The sequence below is a fragment of the Sebastes fasciatus genome, chromosome 22 (genome assembly GCF_043250625.1).
Source record: "Sebastes fasciatus isolate fSebFas1 chromosome 22, fSebFas1.pri, whole genome shotgun sequence".
NCBI classification, from domain to species: domain Eukaryota; kingdom Metazoa; phylum Chordata; class Actinopteri; order Perciformes; family Sebastidae; genus Sebastes; species Sebastes fasciatus.
Genome location: NC_133816.1, coordinates 16,699,019 through 16,720,362, shown reverse-complemented (window position 1 = coordinate 16,720,362; position 21,344 = coordinate 16,699,019). Strand labels below are relative to the sequence as shown.

General features: G+C 42.8%; 2 protein-coding genes across 6 annotated transcripts in view; one reads left to right on the top strand and one right to left on the bottom strand.

Moving 5' to 3' along the window:
* Window positions 1–7,051, top strand: part of zfta (zinc finger translocation associated) — a 9,449-nt gene extending 2,398 nt beyond the window's left edge. For 2 of the 3 annotated variants that reach the window (XM_074624659.1, XM_074624657.1), the window contains exons 2-5: window positions 1–134; window positions 2,301–2,663; window positions 3,190–3,645; window positions 3,987–7,051. The exon at window positions 1–134 is cut by the window's left edge. In XM_074624659.1, the coding sequence (XP_074480760.1) occupies window positions 1–134; window positions 2,301–2,663; window positions 3,190–3,645; window positions 3,987–4,489 (1,456 nt within the window). In that variant the 3' untranslated portion in view covers window positions 4,490–7,051. The remainder of the gene's footprint in view (window positions 135–2,300; window positions 2,664–3,189; window positions 3,646–3,986) is intronic. The other variant, XM_074624658.1, reaches the window with a different exon arrangement.
* A 5,953-nt stretch (window positions 7,052–13,004) lies between these two features.
* Window positions 13,005–21,344, bottom strand: part of rtn3 (reticulon 3) — a 29,555-nt gene continuing 21,215 nt past the window's right edge. For all 3 annotated transcript variants that reach the window (XM_074624006.1, XM_074624005.1, XM_074624004.1), the window contains 6 exons: window positions 19,753–19,960; window positions 18,818–18,956; window positions 17,107–17,176; window positions 15,289–15,335; window positions 13,980–14,038; window positions 13,005–13,883 (listed from right to left, as the gene is read on the bottom strand). In XM_074624006.1, the coding sequence (XP_074480107.1) occupies window positions 13,835–13,883; window positions 13,980–14,038; window positions 15,289–15,335; window positions 17,107–17,176; window positions 18,818–18,956; window positions 19,753–19,960 (572 nt within the window). In that variant the 3' untranslated portion in view covers window positions 13,005–13,834. The remainder of the gene's footprint in view (window positions 13,884–13,979; window positions 14,039–15,288; window positions 15,336–17,106; window positions 17,177–18,817; window positions 18,957–19,752; window positions 19,961–21,344) is intronic.

Genomic DNA, 21,344 nt, shown 5'->3' with positions numbered 1-21,344 from the left:
CGACAAGGAGGTCATCCGATCGGGCTGGGAGAGCCACCTGAGCCTCGGGGGAGGTCAGAGGTCGTACGACTCTGCTGCCGGACCCTCGCCTCAGGAAGAAGAGGAGCAACTGGACTCAGACCAGCACGCTGCCGGTGGGTAGGAGTTTTATAAAGCTCACACTTGGTGGCAGTATGAGTGTGTGTCTTGGTGTGAGAGGAGGAGAGGATGATGTAATGGTTCAGTGATGATGTGTTTGGGGCTGGAGAGGGAAGGACTGTGCCTGGACATGACTGGTCTGACGTAGCCGATGTTATATATTTAACATGAAAGAGAAGAATGTTGATGTTAATCAGTAGTAATCTAGCTGTTTCCCCCTGCTTCCAGTCTATATGCAAACCACATCCTGACTCCAGCTCTGTATTTAAACACATGGGGCAAGAGATTGATATCTATCTTCTCATCTCACTCTTAGAAAAGAATCTTCAATCTTAGAAACTTCAATTAATTTGCTTCAATCTCTGAACTCAACCAGAGTATATTTGGGACAGGCGTCTATACGGAACAGGCCTTTAATTCCTTTCGCACAAAACTCATGCTCAGCAAAGGAGGGAAATACTATCAAAATGGTTATTTAAACCGGTATCAATATTACTTGTATAAAAATTAGGCTATCGAATAACTTATCAATTAGAAATAATTCATTTGATCTAACAATAACACTCGTTTTACGGCACTGGCCTACCAACACAACACACTGTCTTTATGTGTTAAAACCCAGCTCAGCGACGAGCCGGCCTGCCGAAAAGGAAAAGGGGTGAAAACTAAACAGAGAAAGATGGGAACTCCTTTATTTTATAGTGGACTTCACATGACAATATTCACAACTTGGATTGATTTTAATAAAAAAAAAACGTTTTGATTCTTTTGAGCGGTGAACCCTTACGGAAAAAAGGAATATAAATAATCGAGAAACGGACACATATTCAGACTTTATGACTGCTTCAAAGATAGGGAGTCGCCACTTTTTATTAGTCTCTCTCTTGTTTACCGCTGTACCGAATAGTTTGAAGCTTAGAAGCTAAATAATGTTGACATTTAAATTATAATTATGAATAACTGACAGAAACATTGCGTGCCTTTTTCTTTCTTTCTATCTCTCTCTATGTCACACACAAGCGACGCAGCGCTCAGCGTCTCTGACTGTGATTGTCTCACTCTTCAGTCCAAGAGTCAACATTTATTGAATAAAGATCAATGTAATCATTTACAAAATTCACAACATGCTTCCATCCAACGAAACATTCCAGATGTTTCGTAACTGACTTCGGTGTTTTAAAAGGGTTGGATTTATTCTCTAAAGTCTCACAATAACACAACTAACCGATTGAGGCAGCGGTAGACCAGCAACTTCCTGTGTTCTGCGAGGTACAATTACTGTTTTCGTCAAAGGAGTCTGGAAGCTTTTTGAAGAGATCATAGATAACGGCTTCAGTTCCCCCGTCAGAAATGGCTGTCTGACAGAGAAGTACAGCTGGGAAAATATTGTAAATATAACATACACTTAAACTGATATTGATTTTATCCCTTTATCCCTGAACTGTGGCCACAAGCTGAAGTTAGCAGAATAATAGAAAATGAGACATGAAGTCAGTGAACTACAGTAACTTAAAAATGTCTGCAATACAGCAATATCTGTAAATGTTTGCTAATATTAGCCACAATAAAGTGCTGGTCATACCAGACCAAGTCAGACAGCAAAAAACAACAACCATAAGTGCACTAAAATGGGTCCATTTAATAGCTTAAACTAAGAGAACGAGTGAGCTCTCTCCTCTTTTAGAGGTTACACAGTTTCACCAACTATATGCAAATTCAGCTAGATCAAAAGCCAGTTTATAATGAGGAAGACTTTGTGTATTGAAATGTGCCCATTCAAATTATGAGTTCTTACCATTACATTCAAATGTAGATATATACTGTCGTCACCCCCCAATTAAAACAGAATGTCCTGTTTTATTGAAGATACGTTATCTGTCTGATCATAAAATAATCATGTATGCTTGTGTTCTTCCATTATCCCCACAGGGTGAGGTCAACGCACCCTGTGTCTAGTTTCTACACGTATCATTTACAAGCTCACAAAGCACTTTATGTACTTATTATCATTGATTCGTCTCCTCTGTGTTGAAACAGTCACGTACTGTACAATCAGGCCTGCAGATAATCACTTTAGATAAAGATAGTTTTAAGACAGTGGCCAACAGTTATGATACCCAAGAGGAACTTCAAATTATAATTTCTTTGCTTTCTAAATACAGCAGAACCCCCGGAGCCGGTGACGCCCCAGGAGCAGCCGCAACAACCCCCCAGCGTGTCTCCCCGCTCCGAGGAGGGTGAAGCCCCCCAGCAGCTCCAAGAGGAGGAGCAGGACCTCCCGGGGCCGTCGGCCCAGACCCTAGAACGCTACCTGAACGACTCGCTGCACGCCTGGTTCCGCCAGGAGTTCCTGATGGAGTACGAGGCGGAGGCCGGCCGACTGCTGTGCATGGTGTGTGGAGGAGAGCTGCCCTCGCTCCACCTGGACCACATCAAGAGCCACGTGCTGGACACCCACCCCAACTCGCTGGTCTACAGCTCCGAGGAGAAGCACTGCATCCTGCAGGCCTGGGCTCAGACTCATGGTAGGAGCAGAAGGCACCAACACTACATGCACCCAAAAACAAAATGTGAGGTTGCTGCTATAAAGGAAAACACTAAAACCGCTCTAACATGTGACTGTTGGTGGATCTATAGAACTAAATCATGTATAGACATATACATCATTTAGTCTCATCAGTCTGACATCTGAAATGTGTTGACGTCACAAGCACAAATCCACCCGTCCACCACCCACCAACGCCCTTTATCACTGCTTATCTGTATCAGTGTTGCCATGGTAACAGGGCGAGCCAAGCAGCCTGGACATCCCGTCGCCCTCTTGAATCGTCCAACGCTGCCTCCTGATCACAGTCAGGTGCTCCATCAGCATTCAACAGTGTCATCAATACTGGTTATTTGGGTTTATCATTGAACTACAGTTCCCATGGACCCCCAGGCACAGTGCCAACGCCTCATGGAACCTGTAGTTGGTAAATGACAAAGAATTTTTGTATATATTTGTAATCTTTCATGTGTAATATGTTGTATGATTCTGTGCCCCAACAACAGAAGAGTCAGAAAACTCAATCAAATCAGAGCCCAACACCAAAGAAGGCGGGGTGGACCTCTTTGCTCAGGAAGTGGAGGCCATCCAGATCAACACTGACTTGTACCCAGAAGGCGATGGCACTTTAACTCAGGACACTTGTCTCATCGGCGAGGACGGAGGCGTCGGCGCTCCGCAGCAGGGACCGCAGCCCCTCCGGCCGCCCAGGAAGAGGCGGCTGCGCGGGGGCGACCCGTGGCGGCTCCGCCTCGACTACCTGGTGGCCTACGGGCCTCAGGGCCGGGGCAACTTCTGCATGGTGTGTTCTCAGGTCCTGCACGAATTCAAGGTCAGCAGCTTCCGCCGCCACATCCAGGAGTGTCACCCCGAGACGACGACCCTGAGCCGGCAAGAGAGGGAAGCCATGGCTGCCGCCTGGACCAAAGATTATTCTAATGAAGGCACGCAGATTCAAGATGGTGAGATGCTTTAACCACTGCTACTGTTACTACTGTTACTCTGCAAATACACCATTTTTTGGGGCATGAATTTGAGAATTTACAGCCTATAAAAATGTAATTCCTTGAGAAAACAGGATGAACCCATGGTGGGGATAATGTGTTCTTTATTTAAGTCCCACCTGGTGATTTAGCTTGACAAGACAGATTTTTTAAAATACAAATATTGCATCTTCAAGATACGAAAATATGAGTCAGCAGCTTGTGATGTAAGCAAGGCAGCTTTGTTTGTTGCTAGTTGTTGTCAGAGTGAGGTGGTTTCATGTAGTCTAACTACAGAGTCTCCCTCCCTGCTGTTTTAGCAGAAATCAACCCGAGCGGCGCTGATGTCCTACATACGGCAGGAGAGATGAATGAGGACGCCTCCCCTGATGTCAGGACACACAGCAAAATGGTGAAGAAGGAGGAGGGCGTGGGCGGAGGGAAGGGTAAAGCGAGGGACGACGGCGCGGCTGCGGCGGCGGCCACGCCCTCTCGTCACGGCCATTACCCCGGGAAGGACCAGCGGAGGAACTACCAGGTGCGCTGGCGGATGGAGTACCTGATGGACTACGACTGTCGCAGACACGGCCTCATCTGCATGGTGTGCGGAGCCACGCTGGCCACGCTGAAGGTCAGCACCATCAAGAGGCACGTCCAGCAGGTGCACCCTCACTCTCTGGACTACAGCCCGGAGGAGAAGCAGCAGGCCCTGCTGAGCTACAACCAGGCCGCCCTGCACTTCACCCACTCCGACGACTGCTTCTCCTCCCAGGACCACGGGCACACCGAGCTGGCTCCCGCCGCAGCTCACTTTGGCACTTAGAAAGGGCTTCCGTCCGTCGCTCCTCACACGGCCCCCGTCCAGAAACAGCCCTCCACCTTCTGTCTTAAAGGGGAAATTACAGTGTTTGCCAAACAGGATCTTATTCTGGCCCCTTGTCTCTGACGTTGCTCCAAATTTCCCAAATCTCTACAGAGTAAAATGGCATCATGACCAGATGTCATAATAGACAAATATCTGAGATTGGTTGACAAATACTGGAATTTCCCCTTTAAATCTGACAGTGTGCTGTGGTTAAAGTGGCTGCCAAAGGAAATGTCACCACCTACAAATGTCATGGCCTAAAAGAATCAAAGTCCAGCCTCGCTCTTTTGAAACTAAAGCCTTATACAGGAACAGGATCGCTGTTACCTGAGGATCTCGTGAGATTTAGATAATAATAAAAAACAATATTTATAAAAATAACAACGACCTTCCTGCTAGGAGCTAGATGAACCCTCTTAATGGATGCTTGAAATGCTGTTGATGTTTTCAATAGTTTCCAATACAGCTTGATAATTGTAGCACAGGAACAAAACAGCACTTATGGCATTTTTGCCCAATAACACACCAAAAATAAACTGCCTCCCCCAGCTTTGATGTGTCATATTAAGAGGATATTTAGCTGGTGAACATTGGACCCTCGGGACAGAGATAGGCTCCTATCCCTGGCTAGCTAGCGAGCCAGCAGTTAAAGGGACTTTTTGTAACTTCTTACACGTATAAATCAATCCGGGTCGGTGTCCCATGCGCGCTCACGTGTGGCTACGCTGTTCAGACTCAGACTCCAACACAAACTACACGGAAGCACCAAAACCGCAAAGTTATATCTAGTGAGGCCCGTCTTGCAAAACAGTGTTGGCCGCGGTCGGAGGACGCGGAGGAGACCGTAGCTTTGGTCTCCAGGGCCGGAGTCTCTGCTGTACTCTGCTCCTCTGCCTGCTTGCCTTCACTCACAGCTCGGTCCACCTCACGTGCATGCGCGCTCACTCCACACTGCAGAAGAGTTAGTAGCTCTGAGAATATCAAGTGAACGTACAGTGGACGTTTGTGCAGAAATAACTGCTGCAGCTCCTCCAGACCAACAGAGGTTTCCCGTGTCTTGTGAAGTGACGGGGCTCCGCAGAGAGAAACGTTATCGTCTCTGACCGGGTGCCGGGGTCTCCCTCCGACCTTCGTCTGGTCAGCTAACATTACTGCCAAGCAGCTGAAATATAGAGTGATATTGTGGTTTTAGCTGACGTGTGTCGCCTCACTGTGTTGATCAATGCTCGTTCATGTCTATGTAGAGCGAGCACAAGCGCGTACGCGCACGAGCAACAGGACGCTGACTTTCGTTGACTTAACGGCCACAGGTGTCGCTGTTAACAAGCATTTCTGATTCTTACAAACAGTCCCTTTAACTCTCCAGGTACAGTGGTCGCCCACTAGCCCTGCAAGTAGTCACTACTTCACCAATCAATCAGTCCATCAGTAAATCTGCATGCAACAGTTAATTTGAGCCATGGACCAATAATAGCAAAGTGTGGTCTGATCAGCCAGTGATGCTGAAACGGGGCTTTAGATATTACAACTGCGAGAGTGTCTGGACTTTTTTTTTTTTTTTTTACACCACATTGGCACATGTGTAGTCCAGAAAGGGGCCCAGGAAAGGGGCCTATGAGGGGCTTGTTTCTGGTCGGGGCCTGAGTCTTACGCTCTCAGGAAGTTAGTCTTCGGTGAGGCCGAGGTGAATTAGTTTTTACGATAATGTGTCTGAAGACAACACAGCACTTTGTCCCCCAAAAAATGTACTAAACCCCAGCTTTCCTTCTGTACAGCCGGTCGAATGAGACTGTGTTTTTATGTTATTGCTGAAGACAATGAATGGCAACGTGCAGTCAGTGAGTCACATTTCTCTCGTCTATTTAATTCCTTGTTTACAGTGGAGGAGAAGGGACGTCGTCCTCTCTCTCATCCATTATAATGAGATATGTTATCTCTCTGTCAGCCTGCATCCTCTCCATCATCCACAACTCATCTTAACTAGAACTGCACAAAAAAAAAGAATATGTAAATATATGAAAAAAATAGAATTATTTTTCCTTTATACAAGCACTTTTATGCACCCTGATTTCTACAAAGCGTGTTTGTAATTATGTCCAGTTTTTCTACTTCATTCAAGATTTCAAAGAATGACGTTGTTCTCTTAACAGCTGGAGGACGGCCTCGTTGGACTTTTTTGCTTTTGAAAAGTTTGCTCCAGCTGTGGTACCTACTTCAGTTTTTTCATTCACTGTACAAAATGTATGCAACACAAGATGTTGAAGAATAACTTGTCAGCTGTCAGAGGAAGAAAGGTCTGCCATAAAATGTCACGTCTTCACCTGGAAAATATAACTCAGGGATTCTGTTTTCATCAACAACCATTTTCATCAGTGATCTTTAAGTATATAAGATACTTGTGTCAGCTTTGGTTGTATAAATACAACAGAGTGTTAGGGCTACTGTTACAACAAAAAAACTAACAAACAAACAGTATATTTTGAGAAGAAAGTCATGCTAGACTAAGGTCCGAATTTGGGGGGGGAAAAACTAATGTGAGAAAAAAATCATATTAATCCCCGAAAATGCGTTATATTTGGAGAATAAAGTCATAATTTTGAGAAAAAAAAGTTATAATATAATTATAAAAAAGACACTTTTGGAGAAAAGGTGACATTTTGAGACAAACGTCATAATATTACACAAAAAAGTCTTAATATTTTGAAGGAAAAGTCTGAATGTTTGGAGAAAAAAGTCACAATAGTACGATAAAAATGCTGTAATATCTTAAAAATTAAGTCCTAATATTTCAAGACGAAAGTTGTAAAAAAAAAAGTTGTGATTTTCCATATTGATATATAACAGTGCCCCTATGACTCTGCTGTACTTTGACAGAATTTGCTCATTTGAAGCTTTTGATAGAAAATGTTCTTAGTGAAGGAGCAGTCTGCTTCGCTCTGACGGCAGAGAATCTGTGTCATATTTCCATTTCATTGGCCCCCCACATCACTCTAGAAGAGTTCTCATAGCACTTAATTATTTAAAATGAAGTACGTTACAATGAAATGAATGATAGAACATGTGATGCATTTGCTTGTGTGTGTGTGTGTGTGTGTGTTTCTACTGTGTATGTGTATGATGGTGATGGAGAGAGAGATCCTCTTCATTCTTCTTCACTCTCACCTCGTCTGCTCACCTTTTCATTTGTACATGGCCAACATGAGAGACGTGCGTTTCTCTCCTCCATCATCTCTCTGAATAAATACTCAACACCGCCCGGCTGCCTGCTGTCTACACTTACTTTGTCTGATTTGGGCTCCTTTTGATCCGATGAAGAGAAATTTGAACATTAAGAAAATACATTAATCTGAATTCTGGTTTGGGAATGACATGTTAAACACTTATTTACAATAGCTGCAATATGGTGAACCTGGAACATGAAGCCATGTATGACTCCTGTCATCATGACATCAGCCGCAAAATGTCGACATATAATAATTATTGTCACATCTGTTTTTACAATGAAGAGTAAATTGTTTATACAAGATAAATCAGGCTGTAAGATGGAATAAAGAGAGTTAACTTACAAATCAGAACCAGTTTGAGACACTAGGGCTTCTCAGACTTTTTGGCCCCAGAGACCCCTTACAGGGGAGAAAATTGTCTGTGTGTCCTTTACATATCTTTAGAAATGTTCATCTGATCTACTTCACACTCGCTGGGTGTATTACTGGGGACCCAAAGATATGCGGTGTAAAATGTGACGCAATTTGGACATGCGACACGGTCAATATTAATAAACAAGTGATCTGTTGTAGCAGCGGGGGGCGGGGCTTCAGGGCTCTGCGGCTTGAGTCCAGCACGTCATCTGCAGCAGGCCTGGATAAAGGCCTCAAAGGCTCATTGACTACAGTTCACTTTTGCTGCTGGATATATACTAACAATACAACCAAACTTCTTCTAAATATTCAGTTTTTAAATCCATTTTTGTTTAGCCTTTCAAAAGCAAGCAGTGTTTTCACTGCGGTCAAAAATCTATTTGCTCTCCTGCTACACGCACACGTAGGGAGGCCAGTTTCGGTCTAGCAGCAAACTAGCATCACCATAAATTACATTTATTTAACCACAATAACCAAAAAAATCTATTTCGGCTTTAACACTATTATAGTAAATGAATTTAGTCGTTACAAAAAGACCAAATTATGTATCTGCATCCGTTAAGACGTCATCACTATTTGTTTTGACGAAACTGACGAGTTCTATTCATTAAAGAAAGTTGATTTAATAAAAAAAAGCCTAATACATTTAATACACTGAATCACCTTTTGTTTAAGTATTTTAACTTTTGTCTTTTTAGGGTGAGGACCTCGGGGGGTCTGCTTAGCAGTCTCAGGTCAGAGGTCAGCTCTTACACTGAAGGACACTGTGCCCTATTCCTCAAACATGGCTTATTTTATCCAGGTTAATGTGATTTTAGCCAATCTTATTCTTATTCAGCTAACCTGCGTCTCCGGTCTATAAACTACACTTTTGCAAAGGATCTGTTGCCTCGACAATGGCTAGTAGAATGTTATCCACTTCACCACCCTGCAATCCTGCTCATCCGTAACATCTGGAGCCGCTAACTTTATAACACTTCATTCAGTATTTAGGACACTGTAGCTTTGATTCTATTATGTAATACCATGTAGGCTTTAAATGGGATGTCACGTCTGCATGTGACTGTTAACATTAATGGTTTTAGTACGCTGGGCCTGGTCTAAAATTAGAAACTATAATCCTCTCTCCACCCAAACACCATAACAGACAGCAGCCTCAAGTCAAAAGCTTCTTATTTTAGATATTTCATCTGGGTGCATTTTTTTTATCTTCCGTCCTCCCACACTGCATGCATGCTGGGAAAACAGTCATCGCAGTGGCCTTTCCCCCGGGGACAAGAGAACACATCCACAAAGCCACAGTCCTTTGACGTGTTTTTATTAATTTCACTTTGACATCAGTACAGAGACCACATACTTTTTTTTTTTTTGTTGTTTTTTTTACAGTTTTCGTCTTTTTTTCCTGCAACATCTTTCCCAAAGCTTCAAAAAATCGGAACCAAAGTCATAGCTAATACAAAACAGAGCTGATGTTAGTGAACAACGTCTAGAAACCAGTGAAGAGTCAGAAGCAAAACAAGACTCTCCAGAGACAAAAAAAAAAAAAGAAAAGTCAAACACACTCCTGCCACACACACACCCATACCTGATGAAAACACGGGGACGAACGGGGGGAAAGGAGAAAAAGCAACATGCTGCCAGGGAACTGGTTTTTATTCATGTTATATATATTACACTCTAAAGAAATAAGCCGACTAGGAGTCTGAAAGGTCTGTTTAGCCTTGGTACTGTAGCACGCTAACAGGTAACATGGCCTCTCCTGAACTAGTTAAAGGTGCCGTGTGTATGAAGCTAAGCTAGCTTTCATAGCGCCACACTTCTGGGGTCAGCTGGTTGAACATTAAAGGGTCAGTTCAACCAAAACAATTTTCAGATTAAATTCAGTGTCTCTGAGATTTCCACCTCCACAACAATACAATGGATGTTAATGGAGTCAGCCGATTAAACTGTTTTCAGGCTATTAAATAGGCGTTATTAGTCGCTATAAGCCCCATAGAATTGGGTCAATAGGGGCCTACTACACCCACTAGTTGGTTTTACCATCTATTCAAATGGTAGATCACCGAAAGGAGGTATAAAAGAACACGCAGCAACCTCTAGCGACCGTAGTTATTATGAAGGAGTAGAAGCGGAAGTCACAATGTGTAGTTCATGCTTATTTTAACCCCAAACACAATGTTTTTCCATAAACTTAACGACGTTTTTTTTTTGCATAAACCTTAAGAAGTTGTAGTTTTACTACTTAAACCGAAATAAACCTTTTTGGTTGTGTTCAAAACGTGACGTTTCATTCAATTTCACATCAAGTTTCACTTTCACAACGTAGTAGGCGTAGTAGGCCCCTACTGACCCACATCTATGGTGCTTAAAGCGACTGATAAACGCCTATTTAATGGCCTGATAGCAGTCGAATCGGGTGCTGGAATTTAGTTTGTGCTGCTCACTGTGAACAGTCTTCCTCGGAACTACATTCTGCAGAAGAAATAGTCCCTAAAAAAAGTGACGACTCATAATTCAATGCTGTGAACACCAGATATGTCACTTCATTCATCTCCATGGTATTGGGTTGGAGGTAGAAATAAAAAAATAAAAAAAATGGCAAATTGAACTGTCCCTTTAAATAAACAATGCATGTAAACCAAACATTAATACATATTTGCTGCAGTAGCTTGCGTGAAGTTAGTAGATGACAACTTAAAGCTACAATATGCAACTTTTCCACATTCAAATAAATAAACAGGATGCATAAAAAACAGTCTCAGTATTCGGGCCTGGTCCCCCCCTCACCTCACACTCAACGTCTCTTCTTTAGCACCTTTACAGATGCTGCTTACCTCGGCCTCAGGCACTAAGCACCGGGGCCGTAACCTGCCCAACTAAGGGGATGGTGGTGGGGGGGTTTAACAGCTAGCATCTCCAACAGAAACGTTGCATATTTTGGCTTTAACACCCAGAGTCTGAATGAGACAGCATGCACGAGGGGTCAACCAAGACGTCTGAGGTGATCAGTGAGACGACACACAGTGGAGGGCATGCATGGGGGAGGAAATGTTCCACCAGAGAACACATTCAGTACACAGGCAGACGTAGTAGTAGTAATAGTAGTAGTAGTAGTTACTGCATTGAGAGGCTGTTGGCTATTCAGTATTCAGGGGACATTTACTCCGTGCAAAACTTAATTTGGAGCTCAATGAAATGGACAGCAATACGAACATTTCCTTCTATATTATTCATCCCTTAAAAACAATATGGAGACGTAGCAGTAACTAACATATGACTATGGTTTTTACTGAGTTCAAAAACACCATCGACAGTCACAAGTAATAATCATATTAAACAAAAAGTCAGGGTCAAGAATATGATACAGCCTATATAAAGGGTGGGAATCTGTTTCCAGCTTACACTATGACATGCGCTTCATGGCAGTCAAAGAAAAAGGAACAAAGTGACAAACAGAGCTCTATAATAATAACCACTCCAAACCGAAACCGCTTCCATATCCCCAGTTACACTCTTTATTCAACATCGCACCCCCTAATTATGTTACACAAACCCCTAATCTGGTTCAACGTCCTCTCAGGTCACCGTTGAGGTTTTCTGTACGGAGTCTAAAATGTGCCAAAAGAATAGTTATAGATTTTTTTCAGTAGTATTTTTTTTTTTTTTTTATTATTTAGAGGTAATTTAAGTGTTGGATTACAAATATTTATTAAATGATACATTTTAATAAGCCATTACAAATTCAGTTTTAAATTAAATTTTGTCATACTTCAAATTGGAATGACAAAGTTAAAAAAAAAAAAGTATTTAAATTTGACTTTAGTGTCAATTAGTTCAATTGATTTGTAATTTAATTGGGAATGAAAGTTTATTCTTCACCTCCCCAAAAAATAAAAAATAAATAACAAAGACACATTTGACCTTTATTTAATTTGCAAGCTTTTTTCCCCCATACCTGTGAACTGTATCTCAGGTCTACACATATACAGATATTTAAAAAAACAACAACAATATTTCCCTCTACGTTTTGGCCTCTCGTCCACACGCAAACAGAGTTTTGGGTCACAAAAGCGGATATTTTTAAACATTTTGCACTTGTGGTGACATGTAAATATTATGGCGAGCGAAGCATTTGATGGAGTCGTTTTTGCGTTAGAGTGTGGAGTGTTTTTAAAAATAACTGTATACGTGTAGACGGGGCCTCAGTCGTCAAAGCTCCAGAGAAAACTAGCAAAATGTCAATATTTATTCTGGTGGCACACTTTATACTCCATACATCTTGGGAACTCAACACAGTTCAGCAGTAGATTTTTTTTTTTAAAACACCGACACTGAGCTGGGGAGCCATTTTTGTGATTTAAGGGTGTGACAAACACATCAGAAGAGAGAATCTCCTAACTTATCGCGAACAATCAGGAATTATTTGTCAGGAGGCCTCTGAAAAGACCTCCAGTTTATAAACGATGAAGCTCAATGACACTTAACATAACTCTTACAATGCCGCTGTCAAGCTACTAGGGAGTCAAAAGCAGCAGCCATCCTATAATTAATATCAATAATAGTAATAATAAGCAGTGATAAGAATAATAAAAATGTACAAGTGAATGTGAGACCTCAACACTGTGAACAGGTGCGACAAAACGGAGTTAGGACTGCTGTCAGTGAGGGAACTTTTCCTTTGATATAAAAAGCGAGGCTAACGTGTTCCATACAGCAGAGAGAGCCTGTCTTCAGGTGTATGTAGATATATATATTTATATATATCTACATACAGAAAACTGTTCAAAAATGCATCTGATCAACAGGGTGAACTAGACCAAATTATCACAGCTGGCTCAGTGTTCCAATCCTTTTATTTCAACCTGCTCATGGGTTTAAAAAATAAAAGTTCAGTGCATTGCAGAAACTTACATACAGAAGTGCCTGTAAGGTGAATGGAAACTAACTCAATAATAGGCCGATCAGTAACAGCAAACCCATTACCAGCCTCTAAAATGAACTCATATCTATCCACAGAACAGCTGCAGAGCAAGAGAGCAGGGTAAGACTAGCCACAATTACACCCAAAAGGTTGGTTTTTATTCCTTTTTCCGTTTTTTTTAAATACATTTTCTTAATTTTTCCATCTCAAATGATCCATTTACCTTCAGGGAAATGTGTGGTTTTAAAGTACAGACATTTGCTTTTTTTTTTGTTGTGTGACATAAGACAGCCATCAGCCATCATCCACCCCTCCCTGCTCGCTGTACACGACGAAACCAGGTCATAGATTCAGTCTAGTTCACTCGACCCTGCCTCCATTCCCCCTGTGGCACGCCCACAGACTGTCGGGATCCGCCGCGGCGCTACATCACTTCCTCGCTAGCGACACGCTTCTCCTGTCTGCACAGGCACAGTTCTTTTTAATGCTTTTTGCAAGTTAAGCTGCGCAGTAGTTTTACATTGAATATCGAGTAGCTCAGAGATTTTTCTACCTAGCAAGGTTCAGTGTAGTAGGGTGGTGATGGTTGATGGAGTAGGGAGGAGGAGTTAGACTGGGGGCGGGGGGTCGGGGGGTCGGGGGGGGGGGTTATCTGGAGGAGGGGTAGGAGGAGGTAAGGGGCTCTAAGATGGTGATGGAGATGAGGATGATGGTGACATGGAGATTTCTAATTGAAGGGGGTGATCATTCAGTTTTGCTGCGCTTCACAGCTCCGGGAAGTTTCTCTTGCAACCTGTGGGTGAAAAAAGCAAAACAGGTGTTAAAACATCTGGAAACTGTAGGCTGATCATGTAGAACGCACTCATTACTGAGGACTAGATTCACTTACTTGGCCATCGTGGTGTTGACCTGAGTGCGTATCAGGTCGATGTACTGATCAATCTGGGTCTGGAAGGAGAAAAGATGAGACGGTAAGCATCAGTCTGGGAAAAGAATTCTTACAAATTAAAGTAAGCAAAAGATCATTTTGAAATCCGGTTTCCATTTTTGAGAACTAGTGAATCCTACAGGCTGCTACTAGGAGCCATTCGGTCAATGGAGAACCAAAACAAGTGTTATTTTAGCATTTTCTTTCTGGTGTTGGGCTCCAGTAAGAGTTACGCTTGTCACCAATTCTGCTTCATTGGAAGTAGAGTGAAAACTTTGCTGACATCAGGACCAAATGAGCCAGCAGAACTAGAAGAGTCAGCACCTTAAGTCAATGGTGGATTACCCCTTTTGGGGTTGGAAACTAGTCGAAGGACCTCTCAGGGAGCTTGTTCAGATCGACAGGCAGCGTCAGCAGTAATGTGGACATTGTAAATGGTCAAGAGAGAGCTGAGCCTGAAGGAAAAGCACCTGATTTACAAGTCGATCTACATTCCAATTGTGAGTCATGAGGTCGGGAAATGACTAAGATTTAGAGTTCAGAACGGAGGCCATTAGGAACACGTAGAAACACTTTATCTGACCACATGTTGTATGAACTACATTGTTTCAGGCTTAAAAGGCACAATGAGTAGGATTTTCATAAAAAAAAACAATGTATAGACTCATACAAAAATAATCCCTCTTAATAATCACTTAGGGGTGTAAGAAAATATCGATACACATGAGTATCGCGATATGTTGTTGTGCGATACTGTATAGATTCTCCGCCTTTGGGCCCGGGTCGTTATTTGATCTGGTGCTTTGGTTGCATCTGGTTACTACGATACGGAGTATCTGCAGAAGTCAAAATGTCAGCACTAGGTAGTGTACTTAGGCTGAAGCACGTACCTTTATGAGGTGGTGCAAGTCAGGAGATGCAGTTACTGTTATGAGTGTTTACATCTCTGTAATTTAACCCAACAAAACTTCACTTCATGAAGTCTGTTGATGAGTATAATCCCCTAAACACATAAAGTTCCCATTCCACATGATGTGCATTGACACGATGCTGACGACCCCCCCTTATTAGACCCGGCAGTGGAATGACTTCATATTCTCAGCAGCTGGACGCCGGACAGCTACAAGCCTTCAGTGTCTGATAAAGACTGGAGTCATCCAGTGAGCTCACTGCCGACGGGAATGTTCACTAACAACTGAAGTCATCGCTGCCGTCAGCGGGTCATCTGATGTATTTGCGGCGAGCGGGGGACAGAGGGTCGCACTCTCACCTTGTTCTTCTCGTAGACGGGAGGCACGGCGAAGAGGAGGATGTTGGCTGCACAACACACAGAGAGAGTAGACATGTTAGGAACACAATAACATACTGAACATTGACACGAATGGGGAGTTCTATGGAGGACAAAATATGACTTTTTCATCAATAAATCAATCATTAGATTATTAATTGAATTAATAAACATGTAAATGTTGGTAACTAACCAGGAAATAAATAAATATCTTATTTGTACATTTCTATAAATATACTTTTTTTCATTTATTTAATTATTGATTTTTAGTGACTAAGTTTTTGCATTCTTTATAGATTTCATTTCATAGCAGTTTGTAGTCGGAGATGTGAATACAACATTATCTGAATCTCAGTTTTCTATCAGACACTAAACATAATTTTCAGTATTAGTGCATAAAAAAAATACAGAAATTACGACCGCATCTCGTTAAACTTCCAGAGGGCATGAAGACCACGGTCATCCCGATGTGTTATATAGGTAGGTTCAAATAAATGTATGCTAATCCACATGCTTGTTCTGGTTGAAGAACCAAAAGGACTCACTGTGTCGTCGCCCACGTCTGATACCCTTATCTTTTTAGTCCTTAACACCACGGCAGTAAAACGCTCAGTTTACATTAACGATCTTACAGCCGGTACTCCGCTTAAAAAGAGTGAACGAATTTAAAAGAGACAGTCAAAGTGTTGGACCACAGAAGAGCGGAACAACCATTAGTGGACAGTCCAGAGAGGTCAGCTGGTCACCACTTCTTATATAACCGTATAGCCTCCGAGCCATCCTGTCAAACCGCTGCACATCGCCTGGACCAGCAGACTAAATGAGGACACGGAGAGTCTTCTGTCTGCAACTAATACACATCGCTCTTCTTTAATAGCACGCTGTGTTGTTATGCTTCTGTTAGAAAATGTCAGCAACCATAAATCTGAATCTGGAGGCATTTGAAAGGCCTCATGACCTTATGAAAGTCTGAACAATGTATTGTTTTAGTTCCCACCATGACACTTCATGAATAAGTTGAAGCACTTCTTTGACCTATATTTTGTCCTCCCTGGTTTGTTCAAAGTTCTTGAGTACCGGTTGAAGCTTTTGGCTTATCCGATTGTAATAACAAAAATTAATTTAAACATAGATGGACGGTTTAAATAATATTTTGGCAAACACCTTTCTCTTTAGTTCATTATACTTACATTCAAACAAAATATGATACTCGTTTCCTAACTCATTATCATTACAAAGGTTGCAGATCCTCTGGTTTCTATTCAACTCTTTATATCTGCCAGTGACCTGAAGAGTTCAAGTGTTGTTCACTCTAAAGTTACAAAAAGCCTCCCTGTACTTTTGGTTTTCAAACAACAGGTACTTTTCCAATTTAAACTACATAAATATCACATGATGTCATGCTTCAGAGCTCCCTTTGCCACTTTTGGCAAACTGATCTTTCAGCCTCTCTTCAGCAGATCGTTTCAAACCAGCTGATGTTGTTATATTTCTGTGTGAGCCAGAGGTGAGACAAACCACAGTCATCCAGTATCTGCTTAAACTGCACAACCCATGGAGATGAATATACACACCCGTGTTATGCAGGCTGAGCAGACAGTTGTACAGATAGTTCAAGACTTACATGATGAGAATGTGTAGACATGTACTGCTAAGAATTCATAAAACACTCTTCAAAAGGGGGGACTGGGAGGTGGTTTCCATTTAATGTTAATTATTTTGCATGTGAGTATTTCAATATGTAAAAAACAGAAACATCCAGTGTTTTTCTGAAATATGATGAGTGTGAATGAGGCTTACCCAGGATGAGGATGGTGATTCCGTTGAAGACGGCTCCTACGTAGGTGAACAGCCACATGACCACAGCCAGCTGGTGAGGGGAACAACAGAGAAGGTCAGAGAGGTGAAGCTTTCTAGACACACAATCCAACACGTCATCAGAGTTTAACTCACATCTGAGGACATCATATTGTAAGTTCTCAAATCACGTCTCAAATCATGTGGCCAACACAAACTAATAAAGGCCAGAAAAACCTATGTGTTGTACACCAATAATATGATGCGATGATGACCCGAGATGTCACGTGTCATATCTTGGGGTGCAACACATGCGCAGTACAATCTGGTCTGTACTCGACGAAATTGAGCCGATAGCAACGCACGACCGCAGCTCCAGTTTCACTGCGTTTGTGTCACACCACATACCCCAAGAGCCGTGTCCCAGCCTCTTTCAATAGGCCTCGACTGAGCCGAGGAAGACAATTCGAACTGAAATCGCAACGGGTACTTTCGTGACGCTATTTTGCTGATGTTTGTGTGATCGTGGCATGTAACAGAGTCGTTTATTTATTCTTATATTACTAAATAAAGCTATGAGAACTTGTGGAAGGTAGAGAACTTGCTGCCGGCTGGCTAACATCACTTCAGCGTTCCTATTGGTGATGTGATACAAACGGAACAAATCCCTTGAACGTGTGTAGTTGTCGGGGAAGCTCCCCAGTGGGCAGCTCCTCTCAGGGAGTCCACAAGTCCAAAAACACCTAGTGTGATATGTGGACTAAGTGTTATTGCGGCTTGGCTGCGATTGACAGTAGCTCTGCTCTGATGGCTGTGTTGCAACATGAGTGAGACTTATTTACTCCCACACAAAGTTCAGTCATTGGTATAACATCTTGTCAAATGGTTTATGTCGCCACACCTCACTACAACTGCAAGAGTTTATTACAAAGTGAAACAAAAGCAGGCATTTGGTGATCAGATCTATTCTCAGGACTGTGAGGGTGTGGACTGACTGAGCTGGACTGTCAGCTCCCTGTTTCTCCTGTTGGTTTTGTTGCACCTTGTACGGAGGGACGACTTACACATTTCTGGTTTGTACATAGTTTAGTGACACCCTCCCTGCACGGCTCTGCCACCTTCACCCTGAGCACAGTATCACTATGTGAAGGCCCTTTGAAAGATAGACTTTGGACTTTAACAACCTCTAGCTCGGAGCTTTTCAGAACTTTGGTATGAGGTTCTTCTTGTGTTTCCACTGCATTTTAGAAACTGGGATGTTCTGGGATACAAGTCATTAAAAAGGCCACGGGGGGACCGTGCTCATTTTTTACGAGTTGTTTGGCAGGCCAGTGAAGTAAGCAGTTTTGGGAGGCAATAATAGAAGAGATTGCGCTTATATATTGAATATGAGATATACGTTTTTATGCCACATTGTGATTTTTAGTTGTCTATATACCTATCAAAGAGATTTTTTAGTTTTATCTCTAAATAATTATCATCCAATAATATAATCCTTTTACTGTACTGGGGTTTATTGCAACGATACAGATCAGAGTGGGACTATAATGTGACTGATGAGTTACTACAGTACCAATCAGAGTTATAAATAGGCTGCACCCCAGAGAGGACTCTTTATAGGACAGAGTGGGCGACAGGTTCCCGTTATAAAACACACTAAATGATCAGAACTCAGGACGACGGTGGACAGTCGCTGAAGGTTGGAGCTGCTCACCTTTAGGGAGTCCACGAGGTCCTCGACCAGGAAGAGGCGGCTCATCTGCTTCAGGCCTCGGTTGATGTGGGTCAGACTGGCGTCCACGTGCTTGCGGAAGGTCTCCGGGGGGATGCTGACATCCTTATCTATCAGGGTTCTGCAGAGAGGGAGGAGGAGGAGGAGGAGGAGGAGGAAGAGGAGGAGGATGAGCACAAAATGAGGCTAAGCGTCCGGGCCCAAGGTGCTGCAGGAAAACATGCAGAACCAGCCTGGTGAACGGCTTCAAGGAGGAAACTAATGGGAGGCTCTCTGTTTTTTCTTAGTGGCTTATAAAAGAAAATAATAGTTGTCATACCACGTAGCACGAAGGTTTAGAGGGTTGTTGATCAAGACCAATGGCTCATTTACATGCAAAAAATATTCCTGTTTTTGCCCTTATTCTGAAAAAGATTCCTACTAAGCTGTTTACATGTCTAATGAAAATGAATATTCCTGTTTACATGCAGCCGTGCACACTCAGATTCACCTTCTTTAAAAGGTCGGCGTTGCGATACGCTATTTGCACATATCCAAAAACCTACTGACATCCTTCTGGGCATGCATCTCTACTCCAGTCGGCTAGTCGGTTTGTGTACGACATACACAGAGCTGGCAGTAAACCAGGCCAGAGGCTGTGTGTCGCAAACTGTGTGTCCAAAGAATGCTCCTAAAACCATAGAACAACAGATATCAGTACATCACAGAGTTTAGTTCATAAATTGATTTGGTCAGCGATCCTCTGATTCAGGGGCTGACAAGTCCTGAGAGAAACACTCAATACTTTGCCAATTTGAGCATCAAACTAAAAACATTGTTTTGGCCGGATCAAACCCAAGTCAATCAAACCTCCCAGACAACAAGTAAGAAAAGGTAGAATAAAGCAGCGTTGACTTTCTAGAGGATTTTGGTCTTACTTGAAGGGGTGTCCATCGCTGGACTTCTGCACGGCCTGGACGACGGACTTGTAGATGCGGAAGGTGATGGTGACGCAGAGCAGGGCCAGCAGCAGGTAGGAGGCCACGCTGATGACGCTGAAGGCTGCCAGCGACAGCAGCAGCAGCATGGACAGCCCGAACACCACGCCCGACTTCTTGGGGTCTCGCCAGTGGATCAGGTCCTTAACTGCAGAGAGGGGGTTAGAGGGAGGGGGTTAGAAAGAACGGGCCAACAATGAAAGGACAACAATGCTACATAGGAACAGTCTAGAAACCTGTAATGACCTCTGATGACAACGTGAGGGGTGGAACTTATAGATATTCCATCCCTAAAATGGTTCTCTATTAGAAACCAGTTCAAAATAAAAGCCTGGTTCTCTTTGCAGCCGAGATAAATAAAGGCCCTGGCCACTGGGTGAGAGTTTACAGTTATTTTGAGGCATTTAATACCAGTACAGGTTATTTACAACTGGTTGCTTTAATGGGAGAGTATTGGTATCGGTATAGGCCTGGAGAAAAACTCCTACTCTGCAACTCTGGCCCCAATAAAACATAAATATGCCCCATAAATCTTCTTGTGGCACCTGCAGCCCAGAATAACTAAGAAGGCTCACTGCTGTAGATGCCCACTGCATGTTTGTATGCATGTCCTGTGAGGAGTCGTGCATGCAGAAGTGATGGCCTCGGTTATGTAATGCTAGAATGGGTTGGCACTCTCCGACTGCCACGCCTTCCCCTCTGCGTGGGGAAAAGGCCCTTTTTGTAAGTGGGGGATAGAGCACGTGGGTCCGATGCCTCGGGGACGATTCAGGCTTCAGTGCACCAGCTAGTTTAATGGGAACACACGTTAAATAGGACCTTCACAACACATCATAGAAACCTGACTACAGCAACACCTAACTGTTTTTTTTTCCAATACAAAATCCAAAAGACCTGTGTTGTTTTACAGAGCTTGAATCACAGTTTCCACAGTGAGCCCTCAACAGCCCAACGCTGACATAAAGTGTGGAATCCAGGGGGAATTGTTATTCCTATAGATGTTTTCATGTTCCTGACTCTGAGCCGGTGTTTTACAGCAGGTACAAGTTGAACTTAGCACTGTGTCAGAGATGAAGGGATGTCACGCTACTAAAAATGTAGTAGTAGTAGTAATAGTATTCCACGATTCTCGATACCACAATAAAAATTAAAACAATAAAAACTTAGAGCTAGTGTTAGGAAATGAAACACGTCAATTCCCTCTCTATTATCTATTTTATATTGCTGTGAAAACATCTCCTTCAAACAACTGGATTTACTCAAGTTTCTCACCAAAAACTACTCATTTTTACTGAAGAGCTTGAACACACCACAATGAAACTCAATGCAACCTCCGTTAAGGTTATCTGTTAGCTCCGCAGGAATGCTGCTGCCCACCGGCTGCTAACGGCTAACGTTAACTAGCTCTCCTGCCGATTTCAACGTGGTTTTGTTGTTCACAATGTAGCATTATCAGGGGGAAAAATTGGGTGCGTCGATAGTTAGTATACTGCGTCCTTTCGGATTTTAGACGGCGTTAGTCTCGTGCCCTT